Here is a 27,290-nt window from a genome sequence, read left to right on the forward strand (position 1 = left end):
ATACCCTCTTCTCCCGTTTGAACCTGTTCAGCTGTACTTTATTAAACCCAGCCTCAAATGCTGCCTCTTTAGGGACCCTTTCCCCATTCCGCCTACCTGGACATGCCTCTCCCTCCAGGGATGTCCCGAGACCCTGGTCCTCTCTCATAGCTCTTGATACCACGAGTTACTTCTGAACTGATGTCACTGTACCCCTTCCTGTCAATGGAGAACCCTCGAGTCATGAGCTCCATCTTATTTAAGTGTGAATGCCCAACAGACTGGGCTGATATCATGACTCTGCAGAGTAACAATAGTTATCAGTTACTGAGCCTCCCTTTTTTTTCACCACACAAGGTTTATTCATCTATGTGAGTCTGTGCATGCTTAGTCATGTCTGACTCTTTTTGACCCCGTGAACTGTAGCCCTCCAGGCTCCTCTGTCCATGGGGATTCTCCAGGCAAGAGTACCAGAGTGGGCTGCCATTTTCTCTCCCAGGGGATCTTCTTGACCCAGGGATTGAACCGGCTTCTCTTCTGCATTGAGCAGGCTTATTCTTTACCAACTGTGCCACCTGGGAAGCCCTTATTCTTCCATGCGTGTGCTCTGCTTAGTCGTTCAGTTGTGTCCGGCTCTTTGTGACCCCATGGACTGCAGCCTGCCAGTCTCCTCTGTCTATGGGATTCTCCAGGCAAGAATCCTAGAGTAGGCCGACGTGCCCTCCTCCAGGGGATCTTCCCAACCCAGGGATTGCACCCAGGTCTCCCACACTGCAGGCAGAATTTTACCGACGGAGCCACTAGGGAAGCCCCCTTATTTCTTATTCATTCATCAGTTCAGTTCATTTCAGTCGCTCAGTCGTGTCCGACTCTCCGCGACCCCATGAATCACAGCACGCCAGGCCTCCCTGTCCATCACCAACTCCCGGAGTTCACTCAAACTCATGTCCACAGAGTCGGTGATGCCATCCAGCCATCTCATTCTCGGTCGTCCCCTTCTCCTCCCGCCCCCAACATTTCACAGCATCTGAGTCTTCTCCAGTGAGTCAACTCGTCGCATGAGGTGGCCAAAGTATTGCAGTTTCAGCTTTAGCATCAGTCCCTCCAATGAACACCCAGGATCGATCTCCTTTAGAATGGACTGGTTGGATCTCCTTGCAGTATAAGGGACTCTCAAGAGTCTTCTCCAACACCACAGTTCAAAAGCATCGATTCTTCGGCGATCAGCCTTCTTCACAGTCCAACTCTCACATCCATACAGGACCACGGGAAAAACCATTGCCTTGACTAGACGGACCTTGGTTGGCAAAGTAATGTCTCTGCTTTTTAATATACTATCAAGGTTGGTCATAACTTTCCTTCCAAGGAGCAAGCGTCTTTTAATTTCATGGCTGCAATCAGCATCTGCAGTGATTTTGGAGCCCAAAAAAACAAAGTCTGACACTGTTTCCACTGTTTTTCCATCTATTTCCCATGAAGTGATGGGACCAGATGCCATGATCTTTGTTTTCTGAATGTTGAGCTTCAAGCCAACCTTTTCACTCTCCTCTTTCACTTTCATCAAGAGGCTTTTGAGTTCCTCTTCACTTTCTGCCATAAGGGTAGTGTCATCTGCATATCTGAGGTTATTGATATTTCTCCCGGCAATCTTGATTCCAGCTTGTGCTTCTTCCAGCCCAGCGTTCCTCATGATGTACTCTGCATAGAAGTTAAATAAGCAGGGTGACAATATACAATCTTGACGTACACCTTTTCCTATTTGGAACCAGTCTGTTGTTCCATGTCCAATTCTAACTGTTGCTTCCTGACCTGCATACAGGTTTCTCAAGAGGCAGGCCAGGTGGTCTGGGATTCCCATCTCTTTCAGAATGTTCCACAGTTTATTGTGATTGACACAGTCAAAGGCTTTGGCATAGTCAATGAAGCAGAAATAGATGTTTTTCTGGAACTCTCTTGCTTTCTCCATGATCCAGCGGATGTTGGCAATTTGATCTCTGGTGCCTCTGCCTTTTCTAAATTCAGCTTGAACATCTGGGAGTTCACGGTTTACATACTGCTGAAGCCTGGCTTGGAGAATTTTGAGCATGACTTTACTAGCGTGTGAGATGAGTGCAATTGTGCGGTAGTTTGAGCATTCTTTGGCATTGCCTTTCTTTGGGATTGGAATGAAGACTGACCTCTTCCAGTATTCATTCATAGGGTATTACTAACAAAGAACATCAGTGTGGTCAGGATACACAGCAGAGGCAGCTTGAGTGGAAACCATGGAAGTATAAGCTTCTTGATCCCCAAAAGATTTCATCAGTGAACCCACAGAGGGAGCAGAGTTCTCATCAGTACTGGACACTTTTAATATGCAGACATGCAAATAAGCAATTGACAGGCATGGTTCTCAATCTCATATGACCTTTGCAACGACAGTATAATAGCTGCAGCACTGTTATCCTCACTATAGGAAATGCGAGCAATCTCAGAGAAGCCCCATTCTGTTCCCCCAAACAAGCCTGGCATGATTTCACCTCAGGACCTTTGCACTGGCTGTTCCCTGTGCCTGGAACATCCAGGTGTTTGCTTAATGGACATCTTGCAGAGGAAAGCTTGGCCACCCTGCCCTAGGACATCTCTGCTTCTGTCAGTCCTCCTTTCCCTGGCCCCTCTCACCATCTAATACCCTATCAGCATCAGACCATCACCTGTAAGAGAACAGGTGTTTGGGCCTCTTGTTCACAGGTGTGTGGTCACACCTGAGAGGGCACCCAGTAAAGACTGACTAGGCTCAACCCAGCTATCCAGTGTCACGGAGCTGGTAAGCAATGGAATCAAGATATGCGCACACATCTGTCTAGCTCCTCAATTTATGCTGATGACCACTGCCTCCTGTATTTGTGAAACTCAATAGGACTGCAAGTAAATTCATTACTCTTACTCATCTTTCTACTTGTTCTGTTCTTAAACACTGGAATTATGCAGACTCCTCTGGAATTTCCCCAACATTCCATTCATGATCGTCCACAGTCAGGTGTCAAGTCCCACCTTTCCTGTTACCCAGCTGTCTCCCCACACTGACTCCTTCAGGGGAAACTCTTCATAGCCCTTCTGGTCAGTACACATTGCTTCTTTGGGTACCATGCTTTCCTCTTGTTTTATGCCCTTATTTAGCTAAGAATACATCATCCAATTGAGGTCACATTTAGGAAAGGGTGCCTAGGAGACAGGTTTCATGAGCACTTGCAAGTCTGAAAATATCTCATACTCTTGAGCTGATGGATAATCGAGCTATGCATAGATTTTCAGTTCAGCTGCTCAGTCATGTCCGACTCTTTGAGACCCCATGGACTGCAGCATGCCAGGCTTCCCTGTCCAGCACCAACTCCTGGAGCTTGCTCAAACTCATGTCCATCAAGTTGGTGATGACATCTAACCATCTTATCCTCTGTCACCCCATTCTCCTCCTGCCTTCAATCTTTCCCAGCATCAGGGTCTTTTCCAATGAGTCCATTCTTTGCATCAGGTGGCCAAAATATTGGAGTTTCAGCTTCAGCATCAGTCCTTCCAATGAATATTCAGGACTGATCTCCTTTAGGATGGACTGGTTGGATCTCCTTGCAGTACAAGGGACTCTTAAGAGTGTTCTCTGACACCACAGTCCAAAAGCATCAATTCTTCTGTGCTCAGCTTTCTTTATAGTCCAACTCTCACATCCATACATGACTATTGGAAAAACCACAGCTCTGATTAGATGGACCCTTGTCAGCAAAGTAATGTCTCTGCTTTTTAACATGTTGTCTAAATTGATCATAGTTTTTATTCCAAGGAGCAAAGTGTCGTTTAATTTTATGGCTGCAGTCACCATCTGCAGTGATTTTGGAGCCCCCCAAAATAAAGTTTCTCACTGTTTGCATTGCTTCCCCATCTATTTGCCATGAAGTAGTGGGACTGGATGCCAGGATCTTAGTTTTTTGAATGTTGAGTTTTAAGCCAACTTTTTCACTCTCCTCTTTCACTTTCATCAAGAGGCTCTTTAGGTTGAATTTTTTTTAGGGCATCACCTGAATGTTCTTTTTCCTCCAGCGTCACTACTGCAAGTCAGGTGCCATCTGTTTTATTCCTCTCCAGAGGTTTCAGAGTCTTTTTATGTTGGTGCTATGAAGTTTCATGATACAGAAGATGAAATATTTTTTATTCCAAGCAAAGGGTATTTCCTACGAGGACACAGGTCCCCCGGCTCTTAGGAATTGCTCTGTGTTACTCCACTGATAATTTGCTTTTCTGCATTTTTCTCTCTGAGGCTGCAGTAATATGTCAGATCTCCTGGGTTTGTTCCTTTATGGCTCTTGCTGTAGTTTTGTCTATTTCTTTCTCTTTATGTGATGCCTACCCAGTGATTTCCTTGACTATTTCCCACTCGTTGTATCAAATTTTTTAATGTGGGTAGTTATATTTTTACAGCCAGAAAAAGATTTTCTTGTTCTTTGATCCTTTCACATATCAACTCAATTCTTTCTTAATAAATATAAGATCTTCTTAAATCCTTCTCAGTCCTAAACCTAAAGTTTTAGCTTGTCTCTTTTCATCCCACGTTCCTTTTTCTATAAATCATCTCTGTTTCTTCCAAGAGACAGTTCACTTTTCTGGTTTTCTTTTTCATGCCACTAATTCACCCAAATTCCTTAGTAATCCTTGGTAATTCCTCATATTAGAGAAAGAAACCCAGGGCTGGTTTCCTCTGCTATGGCATGAACAGAAATGCTTTTCACTGTGTTTCTTTGTATTAGAACTGATGAGAAGAGTGGAACCTGTGGGCTGGCCATACTTCTGCAGAATGAGACAGTGGAGGGCAGCTCCAAGCTGGTGGGTGTCAGCTCACTACCCCACAAGCCTGTATGAAGTGAACTTTCTCTAGACCACCAAGTGCCATAACTGAAGTCTACCTTTCTCAGGCAGTTTGTTCACTTTCTTCAAGAGACCATGCCTAGTCTTCTGCCTGGAGTAAGCACTGGCCACAGGGTCGTCATCTTGGTGGGAGGGAGGGGATGAGATGGGAGGAGGGAATCATGGTCTCAAGCACTGACTTTAAATCCTTCCATCTCAAGCCTCACTTCTCTCCAGCACCCCAGCTCATAAGGTTGAGCTTGTCCAAGCATTCCACAAGAGCTGGTTCACCTCCTAGACGCAGCAGATTCCTGGGAGAAATGTCCACACTTTCATTGCTTATCACTCCTATCTATTTTGCTTTCTAGAACCTTTTCAATGATTTGCTTGTTGGTGACACCCACCTTCCAGTCTCTCTGTTCTGTCTCTTCTGTGACTTCATTCCCTGCTTAATTTAATTCTGTACTCTGTATTTCAGACGGTCTGAGGCTCGGAGAGGCTAATGAGTGGAGAGAGTCATGTCACCTTAACTGTTGTCCAAGGTTCACTGTCATTTTTAAAAGGTACATGTTCCCAGTTAAATTACAGCATGACCAATATCATGTAAGTATCAAACACTGAACAGGCCAGCCTCGAAGAGTACATAAAGATGCTGCTCTCAAAAGAACAAAAAGACCTGTTCACCCCATTTTAACTAGCAAGGTCACCAGACTGTAGAGAGAGAAGGGAAGATACTTGTTTCCATGAATCAACAAAAAAGAACCCATCAGGAAAGCCTTTGTGACCCCTAGCATCCCAAACATTTACTTCCTGATCCAGCTACTCACTGTACAGAAAACGGGTGATGAAATGATACACTCCCCCCCGTTGCTTATCTGACCTGGATGGACATCAACTGGACAGAAATCAGACACTATGTTGCAATCAGATGCTGCACAGAGTGGTTTTCAAAGGAATGTCTTGGAGTCTGGGTCTCCAGAAAGAGGGAGGCAGTTAGGGAACAGCAAGTAGAGCGGAGGTTTGCTGAAGAGATTTTAGTACCCGCCCCTCCTCGGAGAGAGTGGGTCCAGGGGACCACACATATAAACTGGGATCCTAGAATTGTAGAGCGTAAATGGCTGGCTGGCTGGCTGAATAATCACTTTGTTGGTGGAAACTGGAGAGAGTCCATGACTAGGAATCAGTCCATTCTCCCACCAAGTGTTCTGGGGTGCAGGATGGCTGAGTGCACAGGGCAGGAGACAGATCTATTTTACCTTCTGAGCCAGGAAAAGATGCTTGGGCGGGGCCTGGGCTCTGAGAGTGTGAGGTTCTGATAAGGGGCTGAGGCTGAGGGGTGTGGCTAGCAAGGAAACCACTGGAGCTTCTGCAGCTGAGGTCCCCAGTGAGGCTGAGTGCCAAAGAACCCCAGGAAGTTTTGGCTGACAGCCAGCCGTAAACCACTCTGGAAAGAAGATTAAACTGTTGATTGACATCACAGACATATCACATTCTAACTAGTAAATCTAAACTAGAATTTTTTTTTTTTTTAACTTAAGGGTGAGTTGGAAGGTTCATAAGAATTGTTCAAGTATAGGAAATGCAATTTAAAAGGGCAGAAGCAGCCAGATATCACATTGCATTCTGACCACGTCCAGTACCATGTGATAAATAAACTTGCTTATTACCTGAGGAGACCTCGGGTTTCCTCTGAGAAAATGGACAGCAGAGACTGCAAAGCTTTTAAATAGGATTAGGCTTTTTTTTTTTTTGTTTGTTTGTTTCTTAAAACAGGTGCACCTGAAAGTATTAACAAATCAGGGAATGAATCAGATCTCCAAGAATGTGGAATGTGAGCTTTACAGTGTGTGATCCCCTCTAAATTGTGAGTTTGATGTCTCTTTGGCGGGGGAACAAGAGGGACAAGCCTGGACAAATTCCTTTCGCAATTAGGTCAGTTTTGATGACAATCATTGACTAAGAATCTTTATTTAATCCATTTCATTTCTACCTAAAAATAAGCTTCTGATGTTTGACTTAACTTTAATATGTATTTACAACTCAGATGTCTATTTTTAACAGGATTAATTTTGCTCTAAACCAGAAAATGAAAGGATTATGTTATCTGCTGTACAGAATTGAACAAAAGTTGGTACTGTAATCATAGTCAACAGGATGTTGACATATTTTTGAGATACTTCTGCTTCTTCAAAATCACTAGTCATTTAAATAAGTTGAAAACTTGTATGGCATTTCTATGTTCTTGGTGTCTTTCTTCAATAACATACAATACCTCTAACCTCCAATACGTGGGCCACCCCATGTGAAGAGCTAACTCATTGTAAAAGACCCTAATCCTGGGAAAGATTGAGGGCAGGAGAAGGGAAGCAGGATAGAGGATGAGATGGTTGGATGGCATCACCGACTCAATGGCCCGAGTTTGTGCAAACTCTGGGAGACAGTGAAGGACATGGAAGCCTGATGTGCTGCAGTCCACAGGGTTTCAAAGACTCAGACAAGACTTAGCAAATGAACAACAGCAACCATATACCATGTGTACTGAAGACTACAGAGATGCTGGATTCAAAGTGATAATGACGGAGGTTCAAACTGCATCCCTGTCACTTCCAGCCAAGGTGACTCTGGGTAAGGGATTTATCTTTGATGATATGCCTCAGTTTTCAAACCTGTACAATGGAGGTAAAAATCACACTGAGCTCATAAAGTTGTGGGAAACGACAAGAGATATGCTTTTCTCTTGGTACCTAAGAAATGACACTGACCTATACTTCTGGCTTATCTCTTTCTTTTGCTTGGGTTCTTGTTCTACTCATAGATTTCTGCACTGGTGGGAGGCATCTGGGCTCAGCCCGTGGACCTCTTCTCTATGTAGAAACTCTTTTAAGATTCTCAGTCTCAAATACCACCTACTTATGACTCCCCGATTTTTTTATCTCCAGCCTGGGCTTTCCCCTGAACTCCAACTTGTGTATTCACCTGTCTACTTCCCACGTGCCTTCTGATAGACAGAAGTCCCATCTCCAAGCCGCTGACTCCAAACCCAACCAGATGCTTCTGCATCCTGTCCCATCTCAGTCAGCGGTTGATTCCATTCTGCTGGTTGTTGAGTCGGAGGCATCCTCCAGTCCTCTCTCTCTTACCATCATCACCCAGTCCATGAGACAGTCTGGTCAGCTGGGCTCTATCTACACACCCAGGCTTACATGACTCCTCACGGCCTCCAATGCGTCCATGCTGGCCCCCAAGCCATCATCATCCCTTGCTTACCTTACTGCAGGGACCTCCCAACTCGTCCTCCTTGTTTTGCCCTTGATTCTCTGCAGCGTGTTCTGTTATAGACTAAGTCATACTGTGTCACTCTGTTCAAATCCTCAACAGCTCCCATGGATAGGGGTATAGTCAGCATCCCCAAATCTTGAGGCCTCCCCTGATCTGAGCTTCCACCCCCACCTTGCTGGTCACTCACTAGAGTCTGTGTCATTTCTTTGCCCTCTTTCTCTCTGACACACCCTCATTGGTGTCCTTGCCATTCTGCAAACACATCAGACACACGTCCATTTTCCAGCTTTTGAACATGCTGTTCCTTCTGCTCAGAATGCCCTTCTGCTGGGTATTAATGTGGCCAGTATCCTCGCTGCCTTCATAATTGACTCAAAAGTCACCTTCTCATTAGAGCTTTCCCTGGTCACTCTGCTAAAAATGCCTGTGATTTTCTATCTTCTCCAGCTGAAACAAGGCCAGGGATTTTGGTTCATATTGATCAATTCTGTTTCCCTAGGGTCCAAATCAGTGCCAGTACATAAGAGGTGCTTAACAAATAATTAAAGGGATTAATGTATTCAACAGTGAAAATCACTATCTATCCCAGTGTTCACACTTCCTAGTCATCAGTGACAAATCTCCAAAGTCACAACCCTGAAATGCAAAAGCTCTTTTTCAAGCTTGCCTTTTAACTGCACTTTCAATTAGCAGACCAGGTGGCTCCAAACTTTACGATGCCTGGAACAGTATCAAGCATACACATTCAGGTATAGAGTCCATAAGCTCCAATGCTCCTGAGTTCTCATCGTTGTCAGAATCAGTCCCCACACCTTTCATGGGCCATACTTTGCTAAATTCTAAATAAGGCCAATGATCTCATGATCTCATGCAACCCAAGTATTTATGCAGAGTTATAGAATAATTTGAAACTCAAAAACCACCAGCAGCAATTTGCTTGAAAAAAATCTTCAAATGAATATTTAAAAGTATGCATTTGAAACAAAGTAACTGAAACATTAAAAGTGCTTCTTGTAGCTCAGAAATCAAGAACCATCAATAGTATGTTGATTCTTGTCCCATCAGGGAGCAAAAAATGAAATCTGGTCAGACAGTGCAAGGAAGGGGTGGAAATGAAGAGGGCAGTGAAGGCACATGGGCTTGTGATGCGCACCCGAAGGTCCTTGTTTCTGGACAAAGACTCCTGACACTCTGTCTCTCTCACACACACATCATATCCTCAGAAACATTCACTCCAGATATCAGAGTTTAAACGATCTCCTTAACACTCACATGCTTACCAAGTCACAACAGTCACGTCTGATTCTTTGCGACCCTATGGACTGTGGCCCACCAGGTTGCTCTGTCCATGGGATTCTCCAGGCAAGAGTACTGGAGTGGGTTATGATGCCCTGCTATAGGGGATCTTCCCTACCCGGGGACTGAACCCATGTCTCTTATGTCTCCTGCATTGGCAGGTGGGTTCTTACCCATTAGCTCCACCTGGGAAGAAGCCCATACACTTTTAAAGCCTCTCCCTAGGCTTCCCTGGTGGCTCAGACAGTAAAGAATTTACTGCAATGCGGGAGACCTGGGTTGGATCCCTGGGTCAGGAAGATCCCCTGGAGAAGGGCATGCAACCCACTCCAGTACTCTTGCCTGGAGAATCCCATGGACAGAGGACCCTGGGGTGGATGGGGGGTCTATGGGTTGTAAAGAGTCGGACACAACTGAGCGGCCAAGCACAGCCCAGCACTATATTCAGTGACATTAGGAGCAGTCAGGCTCTCATTCCGCCCCATCGCCCCTCCCCAGCTCCCACCCCACTGACCCCACCACCTCTCCACCAGACACACACTCCCTATTTTTCATAATGTGATTGAGTGGAACCCACCCAAGTTTAGCACATCTGATCACTGGGAAAAAGAGACGGAAGTTAAGGCTCCTGGTTTCTTTCCCCGGGTCTCTGCAGGGAACAGATGGGATTTTGGAAAGTCACTGGGACCCTCTAGGACCCACCCTCTTCTCCCTGGTGGCTGGGAAGAGGGTCCAAGGGCCTGAGTCTCCCACAAGCTCACCAGGTCCCCACGCCTTGCCACGATCTAGAAACTTATTTTGCAAACTTCTAAAACAAAGTTTCCAAACTTACCTAAACTATGTTTCCACACAGGTCTATCCTAGGCCCCTTTTCCAACCAGAAGGCCACTCTTGAGTCCCTACCTACATAACAGGCATTGTCCACTGGCACTAGGTTGACATCATGAGTGCTACTTCCAAAATTCTATTAAAGTGAGAGCAGGAGTGAGAGAAGCAGCATACCTAGCGTAATTTGGAGGCAGCAGAATTCCTGCCCGCGTCCTGTTATGCCAGACCAGTCCACACCAGCAATTTTCAAAAAGCCCTTGGACACCTGCCTCATGTATGCAACAAGTTCCTTTTCTTTATCCTGTTTATCTTCACAGGCATCCATTTATGTCAAGAAGGGGAACATATGAGAGCAGCATCTGTTACCAGAATGACACAATTACCAAATACTTCCATAAGAGGAAAAAAAAAAAAGTCAACAATAAATCTAGGGTTGTTGTCAGGTGTTTTAGGAGACAAAACATTAGTCTTTCAATCACAGTGTCTTGTTTAAGCTGAACATACGGTGTTAACCATCAGTGAATTCCCAGCTCAGCTTGGTCTTTGATGGGCATAAGGACCAGAGAAATGTCACCTCCTCCAAACTGGCAAGGAAATGCAGGTTTCATCCCCCAAACCCGTTGAGCCCAAGCTCCCCACCCCATCCCTCTTAATAAACAGGCAACACACTCAAGAGACTTCATCACTGGTTACTTTTTTCCCATTGTTGGGATCTACGCAATCTCAATGGCAGGTCTGGAAGTTCCTTTCATTTTCTCAGTAACTACACTTAGACAAAACATAATCAAGCCACTACAAAGTAGTACAAATTCCAGGCAGTTCATCACAGGTAACTTTTTCACGACTATTGAAATCTTTGGAAGTTGAATGTCTGCTCTATAGCTAAGAAAACCCCTTACTTTTTTTCTGCAACTCAATGCAGAGAACTACAGGTGATCATAGAAACACTGTCGTTTTTATTCTCTGTGCTCTTTTTTTTTTCTGGATACATTCAACAGGTCTTTGTGACTGCTGATTAAATTTGACTTAAAGGATGGATACCTGCAGATTGGGGGCGGGGTGGACAGAGAGCGCGAGAGGGGGGAGACAGAGACGGAAAGACAGAAAAAAAGCACTCGAGTTTGCGAGAATGCACGACTTCCAAACAGAAGCAACCGGTAGATTTGAGTTCAGATGCTAGTTAACACAGCCTGTCTAGGGACGCCCTCCGCTTCCCTTACCTTCAGAGGATGCTAAACACCTGCCCACCACCAAGTCCAGCCTGAGTCTACCTGCCTCCCGCACGGTCCCCCACCGCGCGCCCAGACGGCCCCCAGCACCTCCCCGGGGGTGGGGGTGCCAAGAGGCGAGCCCTTTACCTGCCAGAGTGCCCGGCCTCTGGAGGGTGGCCGTGGCATACAGCTCCTGCGAGTGCTTGCCGTAGGGCTCGGACGCGTGGACCAGGCGCTTGGTGGGCGACAGGGTGGCGTACGTGCCGATGGTGGAGCTCAGCTGGTGGATGGGCGACGAGGAGATGGTGGACTGCACGGCGGGGGGCGAGGTCACGCGGATCGGGGACAGGCCGGCCGAGGACACGACGATGTTGATGGGCGAGCTGGTGCTGTAGGACTTGGCTAGGCGGCTGGGCGACTGCTTGGGCGAGGAGCCGCGCGCCGGCGCGGCGTAGGCGGCGCCCTCGGGGGCCGAGCCTCCGCGCTGCAGCTTGGTGGGCGAGCCGCCCTGGGGCGCGGCCAGCGGGGAGCCCCCGCGCGGGGGCGCGGGCAGCGTGGAGCTCGAGTAGTAGAGCGCGGCGGCGGCGGCGGCGGGCTGCGCGTCGGGCAGGTGGAAGGCGCTGCCCAGGCTGGGCGCGAACGGCTCCCGCGGCGGCGGCGGCGGCGGCGGCGGCGCGGGCTCCGGCCCCGCCAGGTGCCCCGCGCGGCTCGTGGTGCCCTGTGCGCGGGAGAGCAGAGAACACGCGCGCTTAGCCAGCGAGGAGCCGAGGGAGCCTCCCCGCGCGCCCCGAGCCGCCCGGCCCCGGCGATCCCCCGGGCGGCTCGGGGCGCGCGGGACCCGGGAAGCCGAACCGCGCGGCGTGGGGGTGCGGGGGGAGACGCGGGCGCCCCTCGAGCCCCTCTGGAGGGGCTCATCCTCCCCCCCCAAAAATAGGAAAAATCCGGAGAGCAAAGCGGGGCTGACCAGGGCATGCGATGCGGGACCCCCTCCGACAAGTGGGACACGGATGCTGCTTATACATCTCGGAGGTTTCTGGAAGGGCGGAGGCATCGCATTTTAGCTTTGAAAAGGCCACTCAGCAGGTTACCTGAAGGCAATCAGGGTCTGTTCCTTTGAGAAATTCAGGCGTTCAGCCTTCTCTTCCCCCGCCACCGCCCCCCGACCCGCACAGGGCATTTCACCGGATACCACCATCTCTACCTCTGAGATGGACCAAGTCGCATACTTATCTGGAGAACCGTAAGAAATAAACATAACTTCGTGGAGTTTATTCTGTTGTCATTTTCCCGTTGACTGTTCTTTGTGGATAAGTTACAAGGAGGGGGAGATAATGAAGTCGGAATAAATATGCTTGGGCTTTCAGGCTTTACAAAAAGCATGTCCAGAGGAAGCAGAGCGATTGTAAATGGACAGACTTAAAAAAAAAAAAAAGTCTCCCTTTTCTAGATTTTAACGCCAGGCTCCAAATCTTTGAGCATCTCTCTCTCTCCAGCTCGCTTTTAAGAGCCCCCTGCAGCTGTGTCTTCACACTGAAAGCCAGTTGCCTCTCATTTATTAACAAGGACACAAAAGACAACAAGGGCCGGGGTGGAGCTGGAGAGACAGTTGGAGGGGAAAGCACTTTCCTTGAATCCGGTCCAGAGACAAATTTGCATTCGAATGAAAACACTACATTGTCAACCACTTCTGGGCCGGACCTCTGGGATCTTCCAGGCTTTCCCGGAGGAGCAGCAAAGTTTTTGAGAGCAGGCCTGTGTGAAAAGGAGGTAGGACTATCCACAGAAAGAGAGAAAGCGGGGAAGGCAGTATTTGAAATCAGGGGTGGGAAACAGGTGGGGAGGATGACCCGCATGAGATGGAGGTGGGGAGAGAGACTGAACAGATGTTTTCCGTTATTAAAAGTTTCAGTTTTGCCCTCCACCCGCTTTGGAATGGCAACTGGCAAGTAACAGACCAGGGACTTCCATCTGCACACAATGCCAGGTTCCAAATTTTATCTAGAATGTCAGTTTCAAGTGAAGATCCTAATTGAGCAACATCAAAATCCTCTTTTAAGAGTGTCCTGCTCCTGCTGCTGCTAAGTCGCTTCAGTTGTGTCCGACTCTGTGTGACCCCATAGACGGCAGCCCACCAGGCTCCCCCGTCCCTGGGATTCTCCAGGCAAGAACACTGGAGTGGGTTGCCATTGCCTTCTCCAAGAGTGTCCTAGAGTCTGTTAAAAAACAGTCTGTGTGAGGGGTGTGTGTGGGGGGAGGGGGGCACATATTTATTTACATAGGAATATATTGCATATGTGGGTATATGTGTGTGCATTTATACATGATGTGTGTGTCATGTATTTGTGTGTATGTGTGTGTATCAATCCACTGAGGAAGTTTCTCTTCTTGACCAAGTGTGGTCAGGCACCTCTGAACTCTCTTCTCATCATGGCTCTGCATTGTCCAGTTCTAGCAAGAATCCTTCTAAGTCAGTTTAGCCAGAATACCCTTCCCCCTGACATTTCCTCGTAATAATTATCCATCTACTGACCTGCAACCTGCCCCCCGGCTGTGTTGTTGTTGTTTAGTCACTGTGTTATGTCCGACTCTTGTGACCCCATGGACTGCAGTCCACCAGGTTCCTCTGTCCATGGGATTTCCCAGGCAAGGATACTGGAGTGGGTTGCCATTCCCTCCTCCAGGGAATCTTCCCAACCCAGAGGTCGATATTCCTCCTTTTCCTTGTTTTTGACATTGAGCCCACTTCTATAATGAAGCCTCTTCCCCCGATTGCAATACTTTAAATTTTTTTCCAAATAGAATGTATATTTATTGCTGTAACTACTTTTCAGTTCTGGTTTGTCTTCAGCATGACTGAAGAAAATTATTTTGACTTTCACAGTAAGAATGAAAGCAAAATGTAAGCTCCATGATTTTGTTCAGTGATGAACAAAGAAGTAATTAGAACAAGAAGGATTCATAGCAGAGATACCATAAATGTTTGTGGGATCAATGAAGGAATGGTTAACAAAGCTGGTCCTGAGGTTTTGACCTGAGGGATTCCATGGTGGAGAAGCTCGGCACAGCTGGTGTGCTCACCTGGATCCCCTGTCATTGGGTGGGGGAGGGGCAGGTTGCTCACATCCAGTTGTGTTTCCTTCCCAGGAGAAGTTCTGAGCATGAAATACATAGCCTACATTTCTCAGACCTAGCTGCATATCATAATTGTTGGGAAAGCTTTTGAAAACAAAAACGAAAACAACTCAGTACTCAGGCTGTATCCACTAGCGATTTAATTCAGAGACTCTGGAGGTGGGACTCAAACATTAGGCTTTGGGAAAGCTCACCAGGAGATTCCAGTGTAGAATTGAATATGAGAATGAGCCAGCCCCAGAGCAGTGGTTTTCCACGTGTGGTCCCAATCCATCGATTGGATCAATCAGAAGCAGCACCCGCATCACCGCATCTTTACAGAGTGGGAAACTCTGGGGGAGGGGCCCCAGGATCTGCCTTTTATCAGGTTCTCAAGGTGATCACGATGCTTGTTTAAAGTGTGCAAGCCTCTGACCTAGAAGAGATTCTGATTCAGGGTTCTGAAGTGGGCCTTAGGGTCTGCATTTCTAACAATCTCCTCGAAGGTGCTGTTGGGCTAAGAATTACTGCTAAGCTGCAGAGAGTGACCATCTTTCTTTACTTTCCCTTGGAAGCTCTCCTGGGGCCCAAACAACATTCTGCTGTGCAGAACCCAGCTGGTAAGAGACAGAAAAGCCTCTGAGAGGGATCATGAGGAGGAGAAAGAACCCTGAGGGTCCCTGCTCACAAGAAAGAGCCCTGAGAGTCCGCTGCTTACAACAGAAGAAATACTTTTTGTTATGTCTTGGATTTATAACATTAATAACCCTATGTGACAACAAATACCCTCTTCCTCAGTAGCGTCATTGTGGTTTAGTGCTAAGTCGTGTCCGACTCGTTGTGACCCCATGGACTGTAGTCTGCCAGGCTCCTCTGTCCATGGCATTCCCAGGCAAGAAAGCTTTAGTGGGTTGCCATTTCCTTCTCCAGGGGATCTTCCTAACCAAGGGATCGAACCTGAATCTCCTGCATTGAGAGGAGGATTCTTTATTGTCTGAACTACCAGGGAAGCCTTCCTCAGTAGCAGAGCTTTCAATAAAATAAATACTAAAGTATACTAATATAAATTAAAACAACATCATGTAGCATTCTAGTATTTAAGTATTAGAATAACATGGATCCTAGGGAAACCTTGAATAAATTGTGAAAATACTTTATTTCTCCTTTTAATATGTTGGAACTTACAGTTGGAAAAGTGCTAACTCTGCTGATTCTTATTCATAAGGGTTCTTAAATGGCTCTCAAATCTGTAAAAGTTTTGAGAACAGCCACACTATTTCCAGGTATGTTGACAGGCTACAGCAGCAATTCAAAAACCTTTTAAAATATTGTAGGATCTCTCTTGATGAAATTTTGCCAGTAGCTTTTTTATAAGCAAAACATCATAAACAATAAAATTGCATACGCATTTTAAGTTGGTTATTGTCTATGCTGGAAATGTTCTATATCTGTACTGTCCAATATGGTAGCCAATACACGCCTGGGCCCTAGACACATGCACTGGATTTTAACATACATTTACTTTGAATTAATTTAAATTTAAATAATCAGATGTGTCTAGTGGCTACTTTCCTGGATTGTACACTTATATAAGGCCCTCTACAGTTTTTAATAATTAATCTGGGGGTATTATACTCCATTGCATTAGCCTACACAAGAATAAGTGCCTAAGAATGGTTCTTTGGCTAAAGAGAAAAATTTGTTTTTTACCATCGGTTGGACAGAACAGTATTCTTTTAGGAGTTTGTCTCAACTCTTGTGTTTATGTTTTGTTCCATTATGTAATTTCTTTTTAGCAACTCATAGGGATACACTTTAAGACAGCTATACAGTTCATAGGATGGTTTATTATGACCTAGGTCACTGGATTAAAAATAACATGAGCACATTTCAACACACAGAGAATTTCATCTCTTTGCTGTCATGGAAGCTCAATTCCCCATTAAACATGTGTTAGCACTACAAATAAAACTGTAAATCAAAAAAATAAAATAAAAAACTAATGACCAAACATCCTACTATAATAGTTAGAAATGTGTGTGTACAAGTGATGTGCACTGAAAATTTTGTATATTGATGATGAGATCCTTAATAAATGGTGACATAAGAATTTTTGGAAATATTTTGAGAAGATGGAGCCCAAATATTGTCCTGGATCACACAGTATGTATTACTGACCAGGGCAGTTCCTATTGGGATTGTCACTCCCATCAGTCTGAATCAGTCTCAAACCAAAGGACTGTTTTAATTGCCTTTTCCATCCCTCCAAAGTGGGGAATCCATCTATGTGAAAGTGACAAGGAAGCAGAACATTTTTAAGTAGATGCTCTGATTAAATATTTCCCATAGGCAGAGTCCTGTGCACGTTAAATTGCTTGTTGCTCCTTTCTTGCTTCCCATTATGGAAAAATGATCAAGAGAAAAATAAGACGTTATTTCTAATTTCTATGGACATTTTATGTAGATTATACTGCAAGGGAAAAAAAAAGATCGTGTGTGTGTGTGTTAATGAGACATGAACAATACATTAACTCATCAAAGTTCTTTTATAAGATGAAGTATTTCATCTACATTATAATTTACATATGAGTGTAGATGGGTCAGATTTAGGATATACTACAGCTGTGATTTTTACATAATGTGTTTGTATGTCTATATGTGGTGTGCTGAGTCCTACTGTGTAATTATGCGGTGGATTTATGCCTATTTTACAAAAGTGTTTAAGGGGAAAATGTATTTTCAAAGTATAGTAGGAAGAATATTGAAGTAGGAATTTAGGCAATATATACATTATTCCCATTAACTAAAAGTACTCAAGTTCCATGCAGTAATTCACTCATTAATTCAATAATCCATTAACAAGAGCCTATTATATTCCATGTAAAAATATGATGCTTTCTTTTGAAATTCTCTCTGCAGTCCTCCTACATGGAATATTTTATCTTGACGTTCTTTTGGAGATAATAAAACTAAAATTTTTTTTTCAGAATACTACCGGGCTCACAATTACACTGTTTTTTATTGGGAAGTTCCAATCCCCAAAACATGGGGTTCTTGGGCCGGAACATGGCAAGACCTTAATACCCATAGAGTTGCTTATTGACCTTTTCAGGTTATATTTTCTGTAGAAGGAGCAGAGATGGCGTAAGGGCGATGAGGGGGGAAACATTCTCCAAACTTGGAAACTTATTTAAGCTTCATTCTCTGGGGATTTGGCCATGTGCAAAAAAACAAAACAAAGACCCAGTGCTTACAGCCAGTTCACTAGGGACTTGACAGCCTGAACTCTGAAGGAATCTTGACTTCAGATCACGAGTAAGCAGTGTCACCAAGCGAGACCACATTTTATAAAGCAGACCCGAGATTTACAAGCAGTCCTGGTGAAGATGCATTTAGACCTGCCAAGTTTCCTGGAAACGTCAGCAAGGCCCCTAACTCTGGGTCAAGGGGAACTCCTGCCCAGAATGCTAGGCAGCTGGGTCAGAGATGTCAGCAATGGCAAGCTGGAACCTGTGTTCCGTGGCTTCACAGACAGGAGCCTAATGACTAGCAATCAGCAGTCTGTATTCATCATGGTTCATCTTCCTGGCATCACCATCACACTCGTGAACCTAATAAGTCATTGCAGGGTTTCTCTCCTCTGGAGATGACCCCGGTTGTGGGGATGGAGGTCAGCGGCCAGGGTGGTGCTCCAGGACAAAATCAGCGTCACAAGAGGCAGAGAGGGAGAGAAATAAGGACGAGGCGTCAGGCCAGGGCCACAGAAGAGCCCAAACGTGGGACCGTAGCAGTGGGTTTGGTGGGAAGAGGTCTGGCTGGTGTTTGAAGGAGTGCAAATGCAGGGAGGAATAAATGGTGAGAAAAATAACATCAACAACAGGGAACATTCTTTCAATGAGTAAAGAAGCCCGAATAACTTCTGAAAGTAAAAACAGTGTGCATGACTTTATGGTGTACGTCTTTATGTACATCTTTGAAGAAATCCATTGCCAAACCAGAGGATCTGGTAACACGATTCTGTAATATCAGCTACGCGCTCCTGATCAACACGTCTGAGAATGTGTTGAACTCACCAGGGTAAGTCTGTGCAGAGCTCCAGGCTTGTACAGCACTATGGACAAAGCCATTTACTCTCACAACTTGGAAACAAGAAGAAAGCACCAACTCCAAAATGCCAAAGTCTTAGATGAAATGTGCCTGTAATATGCCACTAAAAGGAATCTACACCCACAAAGTAAGTTTTGTGCCTTTGAGTCTCTGGGAGAAAATCAATTTGCTTGAACACTACAGTCACGGCTCCCAGAATCTCAATAATGTCTCTTTTGAAACTGTCTTCAGAAGAAAGTCCTCTCTTTAAATAATCCCCAAGATAGAAAATCCTGGTTCTGTGAAAAAGATCTGATTTCAGAAATGGCCAAATAAAATCATCAAGTGCCTTGTCTAGCAATTCCTTTGAGGAGCACTGCTTTAGGTGAAAACTCATACGAAACATAAAATTAAGAGACAGCTTCTGTGGGGAGTCCACACGCCATCCCTGAAGTCATTACCACTGGGATGAAGTGAGGAAAAGCTGGCTTAAAACTCAACATTCAAAAAATAAGGTCATGGCATCCAGTCCCATCACTTCATGGCAAACAGAAGGGGAAAAAGTGGAAACAGTGACAGATTTTACTTTCTTGGGCTCCAAAATCACTGCTGACAGTAATTGCAGCCATGAAATTAAGACAATTGCTCCTTGGAAGGAAAGCTAGGACAGACCTAGACAGCATATTAAAAAGCAGAGACATTACTTTGCCAACAAAGATCCATCTAGTTAAATCTATATTTTTTTCCAGTAGTCATATACAGATGTGAGAGTTGGACCATAGAAAAGGCTGAGTGCCTAAGAATTGATGCTTTCGAACTCTGGTGCTGGAGAAGACTCTTGAGAATCCCTTGGTCTGCAAGGAGATCAAACCAGGCAATGCTAAAGGAAGTCAACCCTGAATATTCATTGGAAAGACTGATGCTGAAGCTGAAACTCCACTACTTTGGCCACTTGATGCAAAGAAATGACTCACTGGAAAAGACATGATGCTGGCAAAGATTGAAGGCAAAAGGGGAAGGGGACAACAGAGGATCAGATGGTTGGAGAACAACACCAACTCAATGGACAAGAGTTTAAACAAACTCCAGGAAATAGTGAAGGACAGGGAAGCCTAGCATGTTGCAGTCCCTGGGGTCACAAAGAGTTGAACACGATTCAGTGACTAAAGAACAACAAAGTGGACCCACTGCCCCAGGGCCCCTAAGCCACTCATAGAAACAGGGAAGTACAGACTTTTGTACCCTAGGTACTGGCTTTTCCTTCTCTCCAAACTCACTTTAATAAAAGGATGATTAGGGTCACTACCAATGAATATTCTCAAAAGTATTTCCTGTGGCCAATACTATGGTCTACTAAGTAGAATGGGGTGACAAAGGATGAGATGGTTGGATGGCAATGCCAACTCAATGGACAAGAGTTTGAGCAAGCTCCGGGAGACAAGAAGGACAGTGAAGCTTGGTGTGCTGCAGTCCATGGGGCCGCAAAGAATCAGACACAACAACCAATTAGCAAGAAAATAAAGAAGAAAAAATTAAAGCAATGACATGAGTCTCATACAAATTTATCTTTAAGAGGGACTTTTTGATGGCAACTCTTTCTAAGAAACATGAGCCTTGGCAAAAATACACTATGGAAAACATTTATTTCAGCAAGAGGCTCCTTTAGTATAACTTTAATAACACAAACATTTGTACAGAAGAAGAAATGTTATAGTAAATCACATACGCACACTGCCCACAGTGAGAAATGCTTCAGCTATTGAAGCCAGATTAAATATATTTCTACTGGAAAAAGAAAATGGGTAAAAATTTAAAGCAGAGCATTGAGAAAGGATTTCCAACATGTACTTATCTGAAAATGCTTTTAAAAACAAAGTGCGAGTTTCCCGCAGATATGCCAAAGTGTACAAAATGACATGATTTCTCCTATAAATACAGTTTAAGTATATACATTCTACACTAAAGATATCTCAGCAATTTTGTGTTTTCCAAGTTTTTTAGTGACTTTTCTCTTTACAGGTGCAGCAACAACTTCTTTCCTAATTCAGCAAACTGGAATGATGTCACATTAGAGATCTGTGTAACTTTTTGCATTCGGCAATCAAGATGCAAGTGTTCACTGGCGGGTTGGGTCCTCCTTGGGGCCATGTGTGTCCCTGTGTCCATCCCACCTCCATCCAGAGTTCTCCATCCCCTTGACCTTCACGGCCACCAAGCATGAAGGTGCACCAATAAGCAACGTTCAACACTCATCCACTTCTGGCAGAAGTGAGCAGATGGTGTATTTATTATTATGATATAGCACATATGAGAACTTTTTAGACTTAAAAGTCAGTGCCACATTAAACAGACAGGCCAGATCAAAAAGAAATGGCCATTTGCTTCTCAAAAGCTTACTTCTTTTTCTAATGTATCTACCATTGTTCGAGTTATTATTTTTACAGAACAATCACGCAATTCTTAATCTCCTGCAGGAAGCAGGTATTTTCTACGATTATAAGGTGCACAGGCTCACTTTAGATCTGCTGGACAACATGAAAGAGGTTTTAACATCTTCCGGTTCCTTCTTTCCCAGTGTTCTGTGTACAGGTGTATACTCTCTATTTCTTGCTTCTTTTGTCACTCAGGAATGAAATACTGGATGAGGCTACTGGAAGAAACAGCAACTTGAAGTGGTCCATTTTCGAGACACAGTAGCTAAGGCCGAGTGGGAAAGTACTAACACCTAAACTTGCGGACGTGTCAAAGTTAAGGCCTGGGCTCTTTAGATAAAGTTAGGATTGGGCAAGGGAGATCAGACTGCATCCTAAAGAGATCAGCTCCACCCATGGCCCTGGCTCTAAACTTGCCTAATGACTTGCAGGAGAGACACAGTTCATGCACCTAGAGTGTCCCGAGGCAAACAGGATGTTGGGGGAAGTGATAAGCCAGCAAGAAAGTCTCTGTTGAAAACTGCGGATGTAAGTTGGAAAGGGAGAAAGAAGGATACCCTATGAGGAAATAATGAAGCGTAGGTGACCTTGGGGAAGATTGTACATCCCATAGAACTCAGCCAATGAGGAACCGGCGGGAGGGAGGGACCTGTGGGGCAAAGCGTAACTGAATCAGCTCAAGTGACTTTCCAGAAAGGCCTTGGGATCTGATGGGAAGGGTCTTATACTCTCTCCTCCAGCCGAGTCCCGTGAATTCATCTTAGAGTCTGAGGAGAATGACTTTCAAAGACTTCAGTTAGGGTCACGCCAGAGAACTAGAGTTCTATGGTAATTTTGTGACTCAACTTGACACAGTAGGGCAAGGCAGACCGTGCACCAGGGGCTGATGTGAAGCCTGGTGGTGATAACCCCACAAACATTTATCATGCTGAATAAACTAGTATTGGTTAAAAGTCGACACCAGAATTTTTGAATATTTGTGATACTCCTTTGAAATGATAGTCTGCCATGATTTATGAGCCAGATAGAAAACCATTTAGAATTACACATTTTTTTTGTTTTTTAGGTTCCCTAAAATGAAATGTTTTTGTGTTACTTGGTTATTGACTTTATTAACCTGATCTGGCATCTGTGACTATTATCTGAACTTTCGTAGACCTTTTGGCACTTGATGATGACAGGATATTCTAAAATTTAATATAGCTTGGCAAAAGTGAGCTTGAACACTATTTAGAATGTTGAAAAGAATGTGTCCCAGGGCTCTGGGAAACCACTGGAAGACAGGGATTCTCAGGACAAGCTGAGCAAAGGAGATGTTACGGGGATGACATGTGACCTCTTATTTCAAGGGTCGCACACTAAATGCAGAGTAAAAGTGCTGGTGTACTTGTTTAGCATTTCTCTGACATGATTTTGAAATCATGCTAAAACATGCCTTTCACACTGCAGCATGCTGAAGCTGACGGTGAATCATGGTACCCAGATCCGACGCTCTGCTAAAATAAATAGGATTCAGCAATCCACCAGTAGCCTCCATCCTGTTAACCAAGTGGATTAGAACAACCCCCTTGTTCGAGTATTCAGACTGCAACCACCCACCTGTCAGATAAATGAGTGCAAACCAGTAACCTATGACTCTAACTGAAGTTACCTTGAATATGCACATTGATAGATGCTTTCAAATGCATAGCTTTGATATCTTCACAACCAAGTTACAGTTTCTGATTAAACTTTAAAGCAGACTTTTAATGTGAGGCCCAATCTGTCCTTTGAGCTGCTACTGTTTTACTCCCATGGCAACTAGTGGATGATAGAATTAACTCCAACAAGTAGAACTCCAATGTAGAAGGAGATAAATCAGCATATTGCTGGTCTACATGTGTAGAGCTTTTACTAGGATCAAGCTGTAGATACATTTAATTGAAACAGTTGATATATAAAAGGAAACCTATGAAACACTCCCTCGAAATGATTAGGCTTCAATTCCGTCAAGATTCTGTTTCCGTTCTTACTGCTGCTGCCTTAATATGGTGCCTGACAACTCCTCTAAATGCACTGAGTTTGAGTTTCTGCATATTGAAGATGTAAATGATAATTTAAATTTAAAATGTAAATGTGGTGGGGATTAAATAAGAGGATGTATGTAAAACAGATTACTTCCGGGTCTCAGAAAATGGTAACTATTGATTTTATAAGTAAGAAAACTTTGATTTAACAGTACTCACAGAGCTATGTAAGAACTGAGTGTATAAGATGCTCACAAGTTAAGCTGATAATGAGCTGATTTTTCTCTTGATACTGATTATTCCATTTTCCATGATGCTCTGCTATGGGAAATGTGATTTTTTTCATTTGACTTAATGTTTTCAACTCAAATTACACGGGTCTTAAATATTTATGAGAGGAAGCCAAGCATGAGTATTAAATGAGTTTAAGATAAAAATAAAAGAAAGGTAGAACTTTATTGCTTTACTAGCTACATGTCTTATAAGTTCTAGGAAACTGGCAAAAGCTGAATTCAGCTTCTTTTTTTAAATAAAAAAATTTAATTCAGCTGAATTAAAAGCTTAATTAATTCATAAGTTAATCTGAATATAAATTTTCCCTTATTTATGAATATTTCTGGCCCATTAGACCTAGAAGCGGATAGACAGAAGGATTAAAAAAAGTCTGTAATCATTTATATACTCCCGAAGAATTCAAATTACATATATCCCACCATGATCAGTGTATCATGCTCAGAGAGAGTTCAGTATAGATGGGAAGATTAAAAGAGAGCTCCTTTCAAGAATGGGATGCTTTTTAGAGGAAAAAAATCTGTACCTAGAGAAAAAAATCCTATAGCTTCCAATTCTTATTTTAATAAAATAAAATGAGACTAAAAAGATCTAATAACATTTTCTATGCTAATAATATCACTCAATACTTCAAACATTATATAATGTTTTTATAAAAGCAAATAAGAACTATTTTGCATATATGATAAATGAAAGTATATAAAATAATTTTTCTAATTAATTAAAAAAATATTTTTTAGACATTCCCTCTTGTGTCTTATCAGATTTCTGTAAGGGAGATAGAACAGACCAGTGTTTTCAAGAGCAGTGATCCAGGAGCTGGGAACTAGCACAGTTCCAGGATTAGTCTGTGTGTGTGGACCTGGATGCAATGAATTCAAGGCCTTTTCCTTCTCGAGCATCACACACCACCAGATCTCCATCCAAACGGGGCACCCTGTGAACTGGGGTCACACCCTGGACCCCCATGGGGCAACAGGCCCCTCTCAGTGGAATGCTTTATTTACCATTCTACTTTATCCACATAACCTTGAGATCACAAGAAGGTAAAAGTTACACTGCCACTGATGGGCAAGGTTTTGCCTGAAAAAGACAATGATAGATAATAGATAGCTGGGACAATCATTTAACTTTAATAATTGACATGCACTGAGACTTTTCAGCTTATGCTTCATTTATGTTCATAACCCCTCAAAAAAGCACCTCAGGATGACTGCACGATGCCATTCTAACTTGCCTTGCCTCCTCTCTTCCAGCAGACATTTCTTGGGGGCCATGTGGATAGTGTTAAAAAATGAAAATAGCCCTGCCCTCAAGTGGTTTTCAGTTTTGTTGGGAAATACATGGATGCATAATAGCAATGAATTGGTGACAGATGGGTTTGGTTGTTGCAGGAGCTTGGGGTAGGTAGTGTGCCTGGGCTAGTGTTTCTGGAAGAGGAACTGCCCAATAATGCAGAAGGGATGAAATTAAACTTATCAGTTTAAGGGGTGCTTTTGGGGTTGTGGGTTCTTCATTCCAGGAATGATGTACAGAGGTAAAGAGGGTCTCGTGTCCCTTTATACTAAAAAATAAGTATAAAGTAGCTTAAAACAATATAGCTCTCCAGTATATTAATTCTGCTGGGTTGACTGAATATAGCCTGCACCCCAAAATTATCAAAAGTAAAGTATTAGGTAGTACACACACATACATAAATACACACACATGTATATATCACAACATTTACAACAATTTTTTTTTAAATTGGGGTTGGCAGCCACTTCTTTTTACCAAGAGTTGATTTTAATTGCAGCTAATAAGTGTGTACATTAAAACCACAAGAGCAAGTACACATCTTAAGGATACAACTGAGGGCACATTTCAAAATCAAACTTGACAAAGTGTAACTATTCCAACTCAAACACAATTATTTTCAGAACAGTTCTGTATATGTATATGTGATGATGCATTTATACTATGTTCCTTTATATGATTAACCCCAAAGAATAATTTCACCCTTTTTTTTTAAGGAGAGAGAATGTGTTTCAGGTACCCTCACAAACTCATCATGCATGTCATATTTATAATCAACACAGAAATAGGAACTAGACACACACTTGCATATTCACCTAGGTAAGTATATATAAAGCAGAAAGAGTATGAGCAGTTGACAGACATATCCCGCAAAAAAGATGCTTGTAATTCGAGTTATTCTATAATTGTATTGTCTTATTCATTTCCTTCACTCACAGCACCGAGACCATCTCTCCAAAGTTGCAGGGCACTTGTAAAAAAGGCAGCAGGGGACACCATAGCCATTTGACAGCCCTGCTTTCCGCTTGACCCCTTATAGCCCAAGGACCAACACAGCAGAGCATCCCATCCCCAGCACTTACCTGGCTGAAACTCTGGCCTGCACCTCGGGCTTGTGTGCTGCGGGCAGGGAGCTGCGACGGGGCTGTCTCACCCAGAGCCAGGGTCTGGTTGCTATGGTAGCTGGCTGGATACTGGAAGGACCCTTCAGGTTTGGAATTGAGCTGAAGTGCACTCTGGGACAGCAGGCTGGGCCCTGCATTGAAAGTCATTTAGAGCAGTAAGTGACAGCCTCAGTGAAGCAGAAATGACATGTATTATTTATTGAGAGTAGCCTAGAATTATCACACGCGCATGATTCCAGCCATCTATGCTTTGAATTCTGAGAACTAAAATGACCATATAATTCTACTCCAGCTCTTAAATGAGATTTTTTCGTTTTTTTTTTTTTTTTTTTTGTGGTGTAAAAGTTCTCCAAAGAGTAGATTTTTTTTTCCCCAAATGATCTCATCCTGACCTACATAGAGACATTTCTTACAAGACAAATTAGTTAATCAAGTACTTATTTTTGGATCAGACAATGTTGGAAACATTTGAAATAATTTAAAAGTCTTCGTTTTGGTACATGTTAATTGCATTAATATATCTCCTACTGTATTAATAGGATGCTTGAACACTCAAAACCTTCCAATCAGTAACAAGTTCTGTTGTATAAACAGTGATGTAATACTCAAAGCTTGAAGGGTAGACAGTGTGTAAAATATTAATAGCTCTCATACAATGTAGAATTTAACCTGATCTCACATGATCTCTGAGGCCTGGTTATCTTTGCCATCACAGCAGTGCACAGCAGAAGAACAAAGAGAAGATACAGTGTTTAAACTGGTGCTGCTAAGCTGACTGACCCTACAAGAGATGGAAAAAGGAATTCCTGGCCTCATTATTTAATTATACTTTGTACGAGAAAATGTGGTTTATTTTCTTTCTTTTTAGATGGGATCTTTGCAACAGTTTGCCCATTTCCTTTGTAAGCAAATTTTCTTTAATCAAATTTCATACTCTGGGGATGAAAAGAATTACAGAAGAGTGTAAGTGTATTACCATTTTCTAGTGTGTGTGTTTGAGAGGGGACTGGGGTAAGTTGAGTTGGGTAAGGGCGAGGGACCTGGCAACTCAAGTTCTCTCCTGCTATCTCAGCCACAGTACAAAGTCACTCCTTTTTTGAGGAGGGTAACGAGTTGACTCACTGGAAAAGACTCTGTTGCTGGGAAAGGTTGGGGGTGGGAGGAGAAGGGGACGACAGAGGATGAGATGGCTGGATGGCATCACCGACTCTATGGACATGAGTTTGAGTGAACTCCGGGAGTTGGTGATGGACAGGGAGGCCTGGCGTGCTGTGATTCATGGGGTCACAGAGAGTCAGACACGATTGAGCGACTGAACTGAACTGAACTGAATTATATACATGTCTATCTTCCCTGGTGGCTCAGAGGTTAAAGCGTCTGCCTCCAATGCGGGAGACCCAGGTTGTCTGCCTCCAATGCGGGAGACCCAGGTTCTATCCTTGGGTTGGGAAGATCCCTTGGACAAGGAAATGGTAACCC

The 27,290-nt window shown here is 43.8% G+C and overlaps 1 protein-coding gene across 3 annotated transcripts in view; it reads right to left on the minus strand.

The window, feature by feature from the left end:
• Positions 1-27,290, minus strand: part of CTNND2 (catenin delta 2) — a 487,037-nt gene that overhangs the window by 439,089 nt on the left and 20,658 nt on the right. The window contains exons 3-4 of one of the 3 annotated variants that reach the window (XM_088827632.1): positions 25,770-25,942; positions 11,613-12,183 (exon numbers count right to left, since the gene is read on the minus strand). The exons of the other annotated variants lie outside the window; for them this stretch is intronic. Of the exons in view, the coding sequence (XP_088683758.1) occupies positions 11,613-12,183; positions 25,770-25,942 (744 nt within the window). The remainder of the gene's footprint in view (positions 1-11,612; positions 12,184-25,769; positions 25,943-27,290) is intronic. 3 annotated transcript variants of the gene reach the window in all.

The sequence above is a fragment of the Moschus berezovskii genome, chromosome 18, assembly GCF_049115385.1.
Source record: "Moschus berezovskii isolate FMDL1 chromosome 18, NW_MosBer_1.0, whole genome shotgun sequence".
In the NCBI taxonomy this organism is placed as follows: domain Eukaryota; kingdom Metazoa; phylum Chordata; class Mammalia; order Artiodactyla; family Moschidae; genus Moschus; species Moschus berezovskii.